The sequence below is a fragment of the Adiantum capillus-veneris genome, chromosome 15 (assembly GCF_014529385.1).
Source record: "Adiantum capillus-veneris isolate H3 chromosome 15, ASM1452938v2, whole genome shotgun sequence".
Classification (NCBI taxonomy): Eukaryota; Viridiplantae; Streptophyta; class Polypodiopsida; order Polypodiales; family Pteridaceae; genus Adiantum; species Adiantum capillus-veneris.
This window is the reverse complement of record NC_140945.1, coordinates 129,825,906-129,841,907: the sequence shown is the minus strand read 5'-3', so window position 1 is coordinate 129,841,907 and position 16,002 is coordinate 129,825,906. Positions and strand designations below refer to the sequence as shown.

The window sequence follows — 16,002 nt, the reverse complement described above, 5'->3', positions numbered from 1 at the left end:
TCGGAATTTGACCATCCTTGACTTGAATGCCCTGAAATCCACCCAAAATTGATATCAGTTTGTTTTCTTACGAACAAAGAGAATCGGTAAACCAAAAGACCGTACCTTGGGAAGGCGAAGCCTCCCAAATGAGAAATCACCTGGTTTTGGCTTCACTTTATCCGATGGAGAAATTTTTTATCTAAATGTTTCTCATCATGCAATTGGTCGGAGACAATGTGTCCATAGGTCTACAGGGACGGTGTGTAGGGGAGTGATGATCCTGGGAAAACACCGAGTTGACTTTAACAAAACCTTCACTATACCTGTCAGGAATACCCAAGTTCCTTGTATGTGGGGTTGACATAGATGACCGCCGCTTGGGCTCCTCGATGTAGTTCTCTGTTTGCCTGGACATGAGAGATGAGAGGGAGAGAGGGAATACCGCTCTCGCCTCGAATGAGGAAGGGCTGCGACACAGTATCTTTGATGAGAAATGTGAGCTTCTCCCAATTGATAATGGGTTTGAACATGCGAAACCACTTAATGCTTAAAATGATATCACATCCTGCAAGTTTAGAGACTACAAAACGATGAGTAAATTGGGTTTGTTGAATGATCAACTTGACGACATCACATTCTTGAAAAATTGAAGCGTCCATGCCTTCAGAGAACCCCTGCACCGGGAGGGTGGGGATGGGAGAAGTTTGAAGACGTGCACGTTTCGCAAGAGATTCACTTATGACATCTTGTGAACTTCCAGAATCAAACAACACAATGACCCTTTGACCATTAACATGTCCATAACATTTTATGAGTTCATCCTCTTCAAACATCCCCTCCTGCTTAGCTTCTTGCTCTACCATACTCATCGCATTCACCTGAGGGGTAGCATCAGAAGTTGACGCAGTAGAGGTTTCCTTGTTAGATTCTTTCTTAGGACATTTTGTCACAAAACGGGAGCGTACACGAGCACTTAGAAATCTGAAAAATAAAATACTTTGCAAAAGTGAGAGAAGGGAGAAGATCGACACAGTATTGGGGACCAGAAGATGGGCTGGTCCCCCCCCCCCCGTCAAGAGTATTCTTTATTCAGGGAGAATTCTTATACAAGCACGAGAACTCGAGGAAACCCCTCCGTTCTGTAATCTTAGACCCGAAGTGATTTCCCGTAAAGGGCTTGGGCACAAGGCCGTTCCTTCCTGTAAGGGACTTAGGCGCGAAGCCGTACTTTCCCGTAAGGGACTTAGGCGTGAAGCCGTACTTCCCGTGAGGGGCTTTCCCGTAAGACGGGAGATTCCTGCAAAACAAACCACACAAAGCAATATTTCCCAATGCGTATCAACACCTTATACCTGTCGCTCCTTGCTCGGAAAAACGACCTCTGTACTCAGTCGTCACACGAACACTTGAAATTTCCGTCGCGAACACTTGCTCCACAATCCTAGCGCTAGCTCCTTCTGCTGCTTCCGGCGCGTTCAAAAACTGAACGCTGGCTGCTACTTTATAGGGCCTAGCACCCGGCGGGAATAGAGGTCGAAAAAGCGGAACCCTGGCGCCCTAGAGAGAGGAGAGAGAAAGATCGTTGAATCTGGCGCTTTCTAGAGAGAGGAGAGAGAGAGATCGTTGATTTTCAGCATGCATAACCTATTAGCGCTGGTTTTTGAGAGCCTTGCTTTATTTTATTAATAAAAGTGACCGGCCACTTCATAAAATAAAGTGTGAACCTGTTCAAACTTTAAAAACTCACTCAGTTAGTGAAAACAATGCTACACGAACACATTCCAGGCGTCCCCGGGTGCAAGACATGGCACAGATGCAATGCAGACACAGACTCCTCGCGGAAAAACATCTGCCCTCCCGCGAATGTTCTTGCTTTTCGTAAAAAGCTTCATTGAACCCATCTTTATTCTTGTGCTTGCGCTCTTACGCGTATTTTCTTACTCAGTTCGGATTTTCCTCCTTAGCCTACGGAATGCCCCCTTACTGATGCACCCGTCACCCATCATGTGACGCATCAGGGACATTCGTAACCCGGCCCTTTCCACTGAACTTACAGAAACTCCTTCGCGATGTTTACCGTCACCCATCAAATGACACATCAGAGTTGTCCGTTCTTGATGGCAGTTCTTGTAGCTACAATCTTTTAACAGTTCTTAGTGCACACAATAAAATATCCTAAAAAAGAGATTAATCATTAAAAATAAGAAAATAGTCCAATTAGCAACATCCCTCTAGCTTCTAAACCGTTGACCTCAACTGTAGTGCTTGGACATATACCTCCAGGATCTCGGGATAAGCTGCTAATTCCTCCTGCGTCATCGATTGAGCATCTAGATTCGAATAGTTCTTAAACTTAACCAAATACTTCCGTGTTATTTTTCTGGACTTGAGAGGCCGCTCTTGATGACTTACTATCTGCTCCGGTTGGAGCATTTCTTCTGTTTCCTCAACCTCAGGAGGTTCCTCAGCACTAGGCTGGCTCGGAGGCGGTCCCACATACGGCCGGAGTAAACTGACATGGAAAGCATTATGGATCCTCCAATTAGGCGGTAGCTCTAATCGGAAAGTGACATCATTCACTCGCTCAGTGATCTTAAACAGCCCATAATAACGGGTAGAAAGTTTTACCACTTTCCCCTTATGAGACGCTTGTTTCTTAAGTCTTGCCTTCTCAAACTTGAGTAAGACTAACTGTCCTACTGTTAAGTCTAGATTCTTCCTGTGCTTGTCTGCAGCTTTCTTATGCTTTTCTTGAGAGCGTAGAATAGCTCTCCTAACTTGCCCGTAGGCTGTGTCCAAATTCCTGACAAATTCATCTACTGCAAAGATCTTATCCTTAGTTAAAAGGATCGGTGGAAGCAAAGGCTTACCATAGAGAATCTCAAAAGGTGCTTTCCCCGTCGATGAGTGTATGGTATTGTTATACGCATACTCGACAAGAGGCAAATATTTCTCCCAGTCAGATTGCCGGTCTGACACATAAGCTTTTAACATATCCAATACTGTGGAATTGGCTATCTCACTTTGCTCGTCTGTTTGAGGATGGTAGGCAGATGAAAAATTCAACTTCGTACCAAGATTATCCATTAAGGCACTCCAAAAATTTCCTGTCATGCGAGGATCTCAATCACTCACAATAGACTTAAGCATTCCATGATGCTTAAAGATCTGTGCTAGAAAGACCCTAGCCATATGATCTGCTTTGATCGTTTTCTTGACTGGTATAAAGTGTGCTTGCTTGCTAAACCTGTCCACAATGGTCCAGATCGCGTCATTTCCAGTCTGAGTTCTAGGGAGGTCCATGATAAAGTCCATGGCAATACTTTCCCAAGGTTCATTAGGCACAGGCAATGGTTGTAGCTACCTAGGCGTCTTATGCCGATCATACTTCACTTTTTGGCAAACCAAGCATTCCCTGACATATTTATCAATGTCTGCTTTAAGGCTAGGCCAAAAGAAATATCTTTCCATTGCTAAGGTCGTAGGGAGAATACCCTGATGACCCGCATAAGGCGAAGCGTGTGCTTCATCCATGATGTTCTTTCTTAATGGTTCCGCCACACATATGGCCTGATGGTGGTAGAGATAACCGTCCCGAATGGAATAGGGAAACTCATTCTCTCCGCGATGTAGCTTTTCCCAAACGGTGGAGAAGTCTGGATCATTCGGATACAAATCCGGTAGTGCTTCTAATTCTTGGTGATACACCGAAGTTATTGCGTTCACCCTTGGCCGCCTAGACAATGCGTCCGCGACCACATTCTTACTCCCAGCCGTGTGAAGGATCTGGAAGTGAAACATAGACAAAAAGTTTGCCCATCTCATCTGCTTCTCACATAGTTTCCTTTGCGTAAGAAAATACCGCAAACTCTGGTGATCAGTCTTGATCACAAAATCCGCTCCTAGAAGATAGTGCTTCCAGTTGGATAAGGCGTGAATCACAGCCGTGAGTTCCTTTTCGTAGATTGATGCATGCAACTCTACATCCTTAAGCCGTCTGCTTTCGTAGGCCACTGCATGGCCTTCTTGGTTTAACACTGCTCCGATGCAATCGCCTGAAGCATCGCAGTGAACCTCAAATGGTTTCCTTAAGTCAGGCACTATCCAAATAGGTCCATGGCTTAGCAAGTACTTGAGCCGATCAAAAGCTCCTTGTTGTCTCGATCCCCATCTGAAAGGAATCTTCTTCTTTGTCAAGTCATGAAGTGGTCCTGCTACATGAGCAAATCCTCGGACAAACCTTCAATAATACGAACATAATCCCAGGAAACTACGTACATCATGTACCGTAGTGGGAATAGGCCAATCTTCTATCACTCGGATCTTGGGAGGATCCATACTCACTTGATTGTGAGAGACTATATGGCCGAGATAGTGTATCTCTGAGAGAAAGAACTCGCTCTTCTTTGCATTCACATGCAACTCATGCTTTCGCAATTCTTGAAACACTAAGTCCAAGTGCTTCCGATGTTCCTCTTTTGACTTAGAGAAGATGAGTATGTCGTCAAAGAATACTCCCGTAAAAGCTCGATACGGGCTGAAAATGCGGTCCATCATGCGATTGAACCTCGTAGGAGCATTGGTCAAGCCGAAAGGCATTACCAAAAATTCATATAGTCCAAAGGTTGTGCGGAAAGCAGTCTTATGGACATCCTCAGGGGCGATCCGTATCTGATGATACCCACTCTTTAAGTCTATGCGACTAAAGACACTTGCACCCTGCAACTTATCAAGTATATCATCAATCCGAGGGATCGGAAAGCGATTCTTGACCGTGATCTTGTTTAAAGACCTATAGTCTATGCACATTCGAAATGTGCCATGTTTCTTCTGCACCAAGAGAACTGGAGAGCAGTAGGGTGAAGCACTTGGCCGTACTAACCCTTTCTCTAGAAGCTCGTTGACTTGCTTTAAAATTTCCTCTTGCTGAGCAAGACTCACCCGATAAGAGGGTTGATTGGGAGGCGAGCTACCCGGTATGAGATCTATGCGGTGATCTTCCGGGCGTAGCGGAGGGAGTTCATCAGGAAGTGTTTCCGTGAAACAATCTTTGTACTTTTCAATAAATTGAAGACGCTTAATTTCCAGACTCGAGAGAGAGTCCCCACTAGTTTTATCCTTCTCACGTGCAAAAATCAAGTAAGCAGAAACACACTTCTTCATTTCTTTCTTAATGGAGATATGGCTTACAATTGGGAACTGCCAATCTCCTACTACATCAGCATGAATCTTTATTTTCTTACCCCCATGATCAAAAGTGAGGGTCTTTTCCACATAATCGAGGACAGGTGTCATGTGGAAGTGCCATGGCATACCCAAGATGATATCACATCCTTCGATGGGTGCCATCAAAAATGATTCGCGGTCCTTGTACTCGCCAATCCGAAGATTGAGTTGTCCTTGCACGGGAGTTGCATTGGTTGTCAACCCCTCGAATGCCGATCCGGATGTAACCGGTGTGCCAAGCTGAGCCGGTGTGAGGCCCAAACGTTCTGCAGTATCCAGGGAGATGAAGTTATCCGGGGATCTTGGATCATAAAGAATCAGTACTCGCTGGTTGTTCAAAGACCCCCAGCCCTTTTGAAGCTGACGCTTCCCTTTCTCCGTTTCTGTGTTTCCTTGAACATCTGGAATTGAGTTCGAGCTTGGTGGCGCGGGTTCCTTCCTTGCTTTCTCTTGCCTCGTAGAGGCTTGTTCTTGCCGTTGCTGCTTTAGCGGGCAATCCGGTTTCATATGTCCTTTCTCGCCACAGTAGAAGCATCTTCCTTGAAGTTGAGTAGGAGAAAGATACTTAGTTCGCTTGCCATTGCCCTCGGCTTCTTAGAATGATCATAGTCCCTAGATGGAGGACGTTTTCTTCCTTGGCCCCCTTGGTCATCATAGACCCCTCTTTGTCTTGCATGGTAAGTGCTATGCTCCATTTTTCTGGGCGTCCCAGTTGAGTGCAAATCCTCAGCAATGATTGCTGACTCCATCATCCTCTGAAGAGTATCATGCGGATACACTTTCATACTCTTTCGAAGCTGTGGTTGGAGACCCGCTTCGAACTTTCGTATCTTTTCCTCGTCGGCAATCTTCATGAAGGGAGTGACCTTTAGAAGAACCGACCAATACTTGTCCACATAGGTCGTTACTCTTTCATGTTCCTTTTGGGCAAGCCAGTCCCATTCCTTCCGTAAGTCCTGCTCGAAGTCAGGCGGAAGAAATTGTTCATAAAATTCAGATTTGAAGCTCTCCCGAGTTCTGGCCTGAGAACCTTCCAGAATCTTGGCTAACCACCAACTACTTGCCGTTTCCTTGAGGTGCATCCCCACATGGCGTAATTTGGATCTTTCTGTGAAGTGCCCATTGGTAAAGGCGACTTCAAACTGTCTGATGAAGGACAGTGCTTTGGAGATGTCTCTCCGTCCGTTGTAGGTTTCGAACTTGATGTCCTTGTCGCCCGATTTGAAGACTCTCATGCGATGTTGAGACTTGCGACCATGCTTCTTGAATCGAGGCTTATCTTTAGGTTGATGTAGGGTAGTAGTAGTAGCGGCTTCCTTCTTCTGACGAGATGATCGAGAAGTAGAAGTATAATCAGGAGAGTAGGATGGAGATGAGATAGAGATGTCCTTGCTCTTGTCTAGCAAAGAGAGCGCTTTTTCCTGGCCTTTCCTTGGGGTAGGCCGTTCATTCTGTCCGAAGATCCTTTGTGCACCTCGGCACGTTCTTCTTCTCTTTCCTCCTGTGGTCTCACACCAACAGTGTGGTGTGGATGCCCGGTTGCATCGATTCCATTCGTTTTCTTCATTCCGCCCAAGAGCTTTTGGACATCTGGCAATAGTAAGATTTGTTGCAAATCCGCAAGCTGAGCTCGCACTTGTTGAAGCTCCTCTTCAACGCTTCTCCCTTGGCTCGACATGGTTCTTCCCGTTCTTCCCGGAATCGTCCTTCTTTGCAGAGAAAGAGAGGAGACCGAGCTCTGATACCACTGTCACAAAACGGGAGCGTACACGAGTACTTAGAAATCTGAAAAATAAAATACTTTGCAAAAGTGAGAGAAGGGAGAAGATCGACACAGTATTGGGGACCAGAAGATGGGCTGGTCCCCCCCCCCCCCGTCAAGAGTATTCTTTATTCAGCGAGAATTCTTATACAAGCACGAGAACCCGAGGAAACCCCTCCGTTCTGTAATCTTAGACCCGAAGGTCGTGCTTTCCCGTAAAGAGCTTGGGCACAAGGCCGTTCCTTCCCGTAAGGGACTTAGGCGCGAAGCCGTACTTTCCCGTAAGGGACTTAGGCGTGAAGCCGTACTTCCCGTGAGGGGCTTTCCCGTAAGACGGGAGATTACTGCAAAATAAACCACACAAAGCAATAATTCTCAATGCGTATCAACTCCTTATACCTGTCGCTCCTTGCTCGGAAAAACGACCTCCGTACTCAGTCGTCACACGAACACTTGCAATTTCCGTCGCCAACACTTGCTCCAGAATCCCAGCGCTAGCTCCTTCTGCTGCTTTCGGCTGCTTCCGGCGCGTTCAGAAATTGAACGCTGGCTGCTACTTTATAGGGCCTGGCACTCGGCGGGAATAGAGGCCGAAAAAGCGAAACCCTGGCGCCCTAGAGAGAGGAGAGAGAGAGATCGTTGATTTTCAGCTTGCATAACCTATTAGCGTTGGTTTTTGAGAGCCTTGCTTTATTTTATTAATAAAAGGGTTGGTCACTTAAAAGTGACCGGCCACTTTATAAAATAAAGTGTGAACCTGTTCAAACTTTAAAAACTCACTCAGTTAGTGAAAACAATGCTACACGAACACATTCCAGGCGTCCCCGGGTGCAGGACACGGCACTGATGCAATGCAGACACAGACTCCTCGCGGGAAAACATCTGCCCTCCCGCGAATGTTCCTGCTTTTCGTAAAAAGCTTCATTGAACCCATCTTTATTCTTGTGCTTGCGTTCTTACGCGTATTTTCTTACTCAGTTCGGATTTTTCTCCTTAGCCTACGGAATGCCCCCTTACTGATGCACCCGTCACCCATCATGTGACGCATCATGGGCATTCGTAACCCGGCCCTTTCCACCGAACTTACGGAAACTCCTTTGCGATGTTTACCGTCACCCATCAAATGACACATCAGAGTTGTCCGTTCTTGATGGCAGTTCGTGTAGCTACAATCTTTTAACAGTTCTTAGTGCACACAATAAAATATCCTAAAAAAGAGATTAATCATTAAAAATAAGAAAATAGTCCAATTAGCAACACATTTTCTTTTCATGTGACCGATGACGTGACAATGAAAACACCAATGTGCCTTTGCATACAATGCTTGTTCTTTCTTACTTAATTGACCACCTAAAACTCCTTGAGCAATCTTTTCATCAGATGTGAGTTGAGGTTTATCAGATTTTCCTTTACCCTTATCCTTAGAATTATCGCCCTTAGATTGAGATCGAGATGGAGAATTAGTTCGAGAAGAAGAATTGAGAGAGTTCTTTTTATTGTTGCCATTCCCATTAGAATTCTTGTCCTTTTCCTTAGACGAGTCATGAGAGGAAGGAGTACCATTACTTGAGGCCGGCTTAAGCTTACCCTTGTTGTGCTTCATCTCAGCCAAGCGTATCGCTTCTCGCAATGTCTTTGGATCACCGGCCTCCACATCAGACTTGATCGAGTGGTCCAATCCAAAGAGAAAAGCCTCTAACCTCTCATCATCCGATTTCCGCAATTGTCCACCTAGCTGTGACACACGGTTAGCATACGACATCACCGGTTTACCTTGTTGAGACAAAGCCCGAAAATCCTCCTTCAAACGCTTCAAGTACTGTGGAGGGAGGAAGCGAGTCTTGAGATCCTCCGTGAACTCCTCCCAACTAAGCTCGAGAGGGGGAACGAGGTAGGACTCGGCATGGGCAGCCGTATGGGCCGTCTCTTGCTTCTCCATCGATTCATCCTTCCAAGCGATGGCATCACCCGTGAGATGCATGGAAGCCAAGAGAACCGTGTTATTTTTAAACTTTCTAACAACCGCAAAATAGGATGTAAATTGATGCAACCGCGAGTAAATGACAATAGCATCCATCTTACTGTCATACTTATTGAACGTGATCTTCTCGGGAATGTGATCATTGGTCGTCCGTGTAGCAATGGTTGCCTCTGCGATGGTCTTGGCAAGCTTTTCATAATCGGGCTCCGAAGATGGGGGATCGTGTTGCACCGCCAAGGTGGTGATGAGATCACGTATGGAATCCCTTTCCAACCTACAAGCCTCGGCTGCGGCCGCCAATCGACGCTCCTCACACTCCGCCGCTTCCACACGCTCTAATCGACGTGCCTCCTCTGCTTCCGAACGCTCTTGTCATCGAGCTTCGTCTTGCCGCATCATCATCTCCATCATCATGCACATCATAGCATCCATGGGTTTTGCTGGCGAAGGAGGAGGAGTTGGGGGAGGGCTTGGAGGATCCATAGGTGGCACTTGCTCCCCTTCTTGCTTGGTGGAGGTATCCAAACCGCTACGAGTCTTGACCATGCAAGGATTTCTTCTCTTGGTTCAAGGAAGGTCGTAGACTAATCTTCGGGAGACTATCTACCCCCTCGTCGGCGCACCCCGCATGCAACGCCCGATATACAATTGGTTGCTATTTTCCGACGCTCAAGGCACACGGCTTTACGTGCAATGGCAGGCCTGTTGTTTCAAGAGTGGGAGGAGTATACACCGAAAGGCTGCCACCACAACCAAAAACACAAGAGAGAAAAAAAACTTTTTGGGGATTAGCGGATTAGTGCAAAATCTTCAAAGCTCTGATGCCATTGTCAGGTGCAACGGAATTAAAATGGTGAAGATCTAGTTTTACACTTCCACAAAATCCTTTCCTTCTTTCCTTGCGTTACTAAATACTTTGTGCTTCAATGAATGTTCCTTTTATGTTCCCCTGAAGAGAGGGTTGAGAGAATGCAATAGAGATGTGTAGAGGGAGAGAGAAAGAGAGAGAAGAAGAGAGCACACCCGATGGGGTCCCAACCAACCCTCTCAGGGCCCCCCCACACTGTTACCGATGTGGTATTTGCTTTAGATTGCGTAAATGGGATGTATACACAATGCAATATCTCAATGCATACTCTATTGACTTGACGACGACAAATCACCGTGGTAATTCCTCGGGAAGAGGCACCTCCGGGCTGATGTGGGAATTGCATATGACCACCACAGGCTGATTTGCACTTTCAATGTGAGAAGAATGATGGGCTGAAAACGCAGATCTCGACGAGGCCGATGATGGACAGCAATGGAGCACTCGATGCCGGCGAGGGAATGGTCGAGGGGAGGCTCAATGGGCTGCCGAAGTACCGGACCGCAACGTGAACGCGCGTAGGCAGTTTTCCAAGGGATTTCCGTTGCGAAGGACGGGCTGAAAACTGAAAACGCTGGCCTGATCTGCTGGCTTTTCCTGGCGCAAGGGCTGAAAACAGCAAACACTTGCTGATCTGCTGCCTTTCCAAAACGCTAGGGCTGGTTGCTGAAAACACTGTTGTGCAGGGCTGAAAACTCCAAGGGCTGAATCGCGCAGTCCTTTGAGAATTGAGAATAAGCGCTAGCTCTTGGGTTGCCTTTATAGGTGAGGAATGGGCCTTAAGTAGTTATCAAGGCCTAGGTAGGGCAGTTGATCCACGAGTATTTCCAAAAAATAAATCATAAAATGATATATTTAAAAATTGGTCCAGGGGATCCAATATTGGGTGAAACTGTCGCTCATCTGCCCACTTGGGAATCTGATCGACGCGCGGTCTGGCACGTCGGATTTCTCTAACCTAGAACTACATGCTCGTCATGCCAGATGCCCACCGTAGTGTAATAACATATGTCAAAACGCGTATACAAACCATTTATGCAAGAGGGTTCCAAACTGGAAAACTTAATCTAATGGGCTTGTCCGGACATGCAGGTCCTACGAACAGGCTCACAAAATTGCCGGTACTAATCCTCCTAGGATTCCAGACATCCCTATCTGGGAAGAAGAGGAAAACTGGCTCTGGAAGTCGATGAAGTATGTCCACGTGGCACACAGAGCCTTGTGCACGTGACATCAAGTTAAGACATTTGCAGATCCAGTTGACTTCTACATTGTGGATTTGGGAGGATGTGATGTTTTACTGGGCATGCCTTGGCTCTACAAGTATCATGCCCAATTTGATGCAAGAGAACGAACAATCTAGTGGAAGCACAGGAACAAAAAGTTATTGTTGGACTTGAATATTTCAACTACTGCAGGAGTGACAATAAGCTAGGAATCAAGAGTTGAAGGAAAGAACCATGAATTTTGTATGGATTTATGATGAATAATGATAATGATAATGATAATGGTTACGATCAAGATTAAGATTATGATCTTGGATGTGTGCACAACATCAAAGCAAGATCCAGTGATCTTTTATAGGCATTGGCTAAGACATGATCTTGGGTGTGTGACCGACATCCAAGCAAGATCCAATGACCTTTTATAGGTATTTGCTAAGAAATTGGCCATAAGATTGATTTTTAGATGCACCCGACGTGTCTATAGCTGGCTTTTGTGTGTGTGCACGGCCATCAATTGTGAGATTTTAAGTTGTATGAATGTTAGAAGTGTAAACATTTTTGTGTGCGCGTACTCAAGGTTACTTTTGCTTCATGAGAGAGATGTGCAATAGACTAGAGAGAGAAGAGAGAATGTACTGTGAGTTTTTACATTCTATCAATAGTAAGTACTTCATATTAACAAAAAACTCAGATTTTGAACAAGAAAACTCACAAGAAGAGGCTATGCATGATAAAGGTGATAGATAGTGAGAACTCGTATGAACTTGTCAAATTGTGGTCAAACTAACTTACTTCAACCTTCGTTCAACATTTTCTATGCATCGGATGAAAACTTCTTCTTCGATCGACATTGACATGTGGTCCACATCGGTCAAACATGTCAAATTTTGGTCAAACTAACTTTCTACTACACCCAACATTTTCTATCATGCATAGGTTGAAAATGACTTCTTTGCTCATGTTCTTCAACTTCTTTGCTTCGACTCATCTTCCTCTAGAATCTTGCATCTTTGAAGAACTTAGGAGGATTCTAGCTTTGACTTGGAGTTTGACATGAAAGTTTGCGCACGGCACAGATTGTTTTTGTCTCTCCTTCACACAAGGATTATCACACTTTCCTTTATGGATTTATCTAGGATTTTCGTCAATGCGCACACATACATATATGTAAATGTATGTGTCAAGCGTGCGGTGTGGGTTTTCAGTAGTAGTGTTTTGGGGCATCATACCTCATTTGTTGTGCATACCTGCTTTTGCAGTATGTACTCTATGTGGTTCTTTGAAATGCTTAATTAAGCCCTCTTTTATTTAAGTCTTTAATGTGCAAGTGGGATTCTTTTTTACGTTGCTAGGTTTGTGTTGCGCACAATATCTTTTTTTAATGTTTGTACGATCCCTCAAAACATATGTCATAATTGGTTTCTAGACTTTTGTGACCTCTTAACACATAAGATGCTTTTTTTGCTATTGTCAACATGGATGTCTCAAGCTATTGTTTTCAAAGTAGAGGCTTCTTCTTGGTGTATAGAGTGCTTGTTTGTAGAGTTGATTCCAGTTTGGTTTTGTCCTTTCAGATGTGAAGACTCAAGGGATGTATCAGCTTCTAGATCCTGGTTTTCTAGGCCTTATATTTTCATGTTTCAATGAGGATGCAAACAAGGTGAAACTATATCTTTACTTGTTCTTGTGTCTTGATGTTTACATCAAAGCTATTGATTTTGGATTTGTCTCCAAGTCTCAACTATGCCTTTGCAACAGGATATTGATAACATGCAAGATCATGTTCATAAAAGGTCACCCACTGATTGATCATTGACTCAAATTTTATGTATAGTAAGGCCTTTATTCTCATTCAATCGTATGCAAGGGAAGTTGAAAAGCACTGGGCTTAGGAGAAGTGTCAAGTTTAAATTGTTAGAGTTATTCATCCCCTACTACTATAGTTTTGGCACTTTTGTATGGCTAGAGGTTTCCACGGGCTGGCCACCCATTGCGTTGCATGTAGGATGGATGCTCGGACATTTCTAGTTTGGTTCGGCCGGTCATTTGGGTTGAGTTTTGGGTTTTCCCATTTTTACCCATTTTATGGGGTTGTTAGGTTTTAACCAACATGTGTAATTTTGGGTGTTTGCTCTACCTAGCCCTACTTCCCTATATAAGGGCCTAGGGTGGGTAGTCCTTCATTATGGTTTTGAGTTGTAGAGTTTACTCATACTCTCTCTCTCTCTCTCTCTCACACACACACACACACACACACACACACACACACACACACACACACACTCTCACATGGTATAAGGAGTTTCCAGTTGGGAACAGAATGTTGGATATTCAAGCTAAAGAGTGTTATAGGAATAACAAATGCATCCATTGTGGAAAAAGAGGTCATCCTATAATAGACTTGGACACTCCAAGCCAAAGATCTACAACAACGTACGTGAGAAATCTACAAATGACAGAATAAACTTGAATAGAGGGATAGAGAGAGGAGGAAAGTTGACACGGCATGACGGAGTTCTGAGCCAGGATGCACTGGCCTCAAAGACTTGCGCCCCTTCTAGTACTTCTTTATTATTACTTTGCAAGAATACAATGTCCGAGGGTCCTCTCTTTCGCAGTGCTCCCAAGCTAATGTACCAAGAGGAGAGGCCCTGGCACTTTAAATAAGGCCCGTGGCCAAAAGCATACATGAAAAGCTATGTTTCAAAAAGCACTGAGTCCCAAAAGCTTTGCACCAAGAGTTGGGGAGTTGGGGCACTTTGGGCTGATTTTGTAAATTGTGGAAATCCACATAGTGCCATGTCAGCAGTCAATGCGAACTTCGAGATGGGTTGTACAGTGTGCCACGTCAGCATGGTTCACGCAAATTGGGTCCCTACTTTAATTCTAAGGGTTTAGGCCCCTCGGCCAGGTTCTAGTAAGTTGGTAGGGTTAGGTTTTTAACCCTAACCCCTTGTTGGCCACTTGGCCAGAACTTGCAAGGTTCTTTGGGGTTAGGTTTAAAATTTCTAACCCCTAAGTGTCCTCTTGGCCAACCTCTTCCAGTTAGGGCACGCCTACAAAACAGCCATAAATCAGAAACTAACTTAGCAGACATTGATTTCGGGTACTTATGTACTCGACCTTACACATCCTACACTTGCACAAAGACGACAGTTTTTGAACATTCACATTAGTATCCCTGTCGAGATTTTTGATGAGAATCATGATCATTGTAACTTATGTAGCAATCACATGCGGATCGTGCTGATCTTTTCACGGATGTCTTGAACTATTAAATCTCGTTACTATCATATTCACATCACCCCTCAAGTGATAAGACAAAATGCCTTATTCATTTCATATTTCGGACACATGAGAGAGCACATGTAACATATTCCTTTTAGGGATTCCCATTTCAATGTACATCTTTACATTAAGTCATTTAGCAGAATACAGTCATGTCGTCAGTATCCGTGAAATCTCGAGAGAAATCAGTGACTTTGTTCCCATCGAGGTAACTTGTGACAAAGGAGTGGAGTGGCCCCCCTCTTGTGCAATTAGCACCGCACCGGATTCAACCTGCTAATTCATGAGTAACTTTTGGAATAGTCGGTGCTAAACCAAAAGCTTCAAGGTAAAGCTCTAGTATTTGAGGAGTATTTGCTAAGTCCTCCTTCTCCATCCAGTTGGATCAAGAGCGGAATAATTCTTGAACATGACCAAATATTGTCTTGTTAGTTCACATTTCGCTTTCCTTTCCTTGTGAGCCAATACCCGTTTTGGAACAAGAATCGATTCTATCTCTTCCATTTCTGGTTGCTCATCTAGCTCCTTGTCCATTGACACTTTACCTTTGAAAGGGCTCAATAGACTCACATGAATGCATTGCGAATCTTCCAAGTATCTAGTAACTTCAGTCTGAAGGATACATCATTTATCTTTTCCTATACCTAGAAGGGCCCATAATATCGCATACTCAACTTTGGAAAAAGCCTCTCCTTGCCCTTTCGCTTTCATAGGCCTGCTTTCTCAAACCAAAGTAGCACCCATCATCTTCCTTCACCAGCAAGTCACGTCGATGCTTATCCGCTGCCTTCCTATGCCATGCTTGAGACTTTTGCAAAGCCTTCCTTACGTTGGAAAAAGCAGTGTCCAGATCTTGTGTACATTGATTTCTTCAAAAATATTGTCCTTGGTGCTCAGAATCATTGGTCCTTTCTGACACCCTCAACGATCTCAAATAAAGACTTCCCCGCGGACGTGTGAATTGCGTTATTGTAAGCAAACTGCACTAGAGGCAAGTACTTCTTCCACTGAGTCTTATGATCAGAGATATATGACTTCAATAAGTCATAACCACTTGGTTGGTGTATCTCTGATTACCCATCCATTTGTGCATGAAAGAGAATTGAACCCTTGCGCCTATATTCTCCCAAATTGCTCTCCAAAACAAGCTCATAAATCGAGGATCTCTATCTGACACTTTTGATTCATGCATGCCATGTAATCGAAAAATCTGTGAGACAAACAGTCTGGCCAAATGATCGGCATTCACTGTCTTCTTTACCAAAATGACGTGAGCTTGCTTGCTAAACGTGTCGATTACTATCCTGATTCCATCATGCCAACTCTGAGTCTTAGGAAGATTTGTTCTGAAGGGTATGCTTGTGTGCCGGCATGCATGCCAAAACCCTGTTTGGCATAACCCATAAGTCTCTGAATGGAGTTAGACTTCTATTGCAGGCAATATCGTTATATGGGTAAACCGTAGCAAAATCGCTCAACTTGTTGCTTGAAGGTGATTTTCTTAAAAGAAGAGATTGGTAGAAAAGTATCCCAAAACCTCTGGCAATAGGCGTCCAAGGTGTCTTCTTCAGTCATCCTCAAATGATTCCGGGTTGTGATGTTATCTTCTTCGTATTCTTCTGTCAACCAGACGGAAGTGAAGAGACGTTTGAATTTTAACCACTAAAAG

General features: G+C 44.5%; 1 protein-coding gene across 2 annotated transcripts in view; it reads left to right on the top strand.

Annotated features, from left to right (window-relative positions):
- Positions 1–16,002, top strand: part of BRCC36A (Mov34/MPN/PAD-1 family protein) — a 72,684-nt gene that overhangs the window by 41,193 nt on the left and 15,489 nt on the right. For both annotated transcript variants that reach the window (XM_086483125.1, XM_086483124.1), the window contains exon 4: positions 12,620–12,705. In XM_086483125.1, coding sequence (XP_086339251.1) covers positions 12,620–12,705 — 86 coding nt within the window. The remainder of the gene's footprint in view (positions 1–12,619; positions 12,706–16,002) is intronic.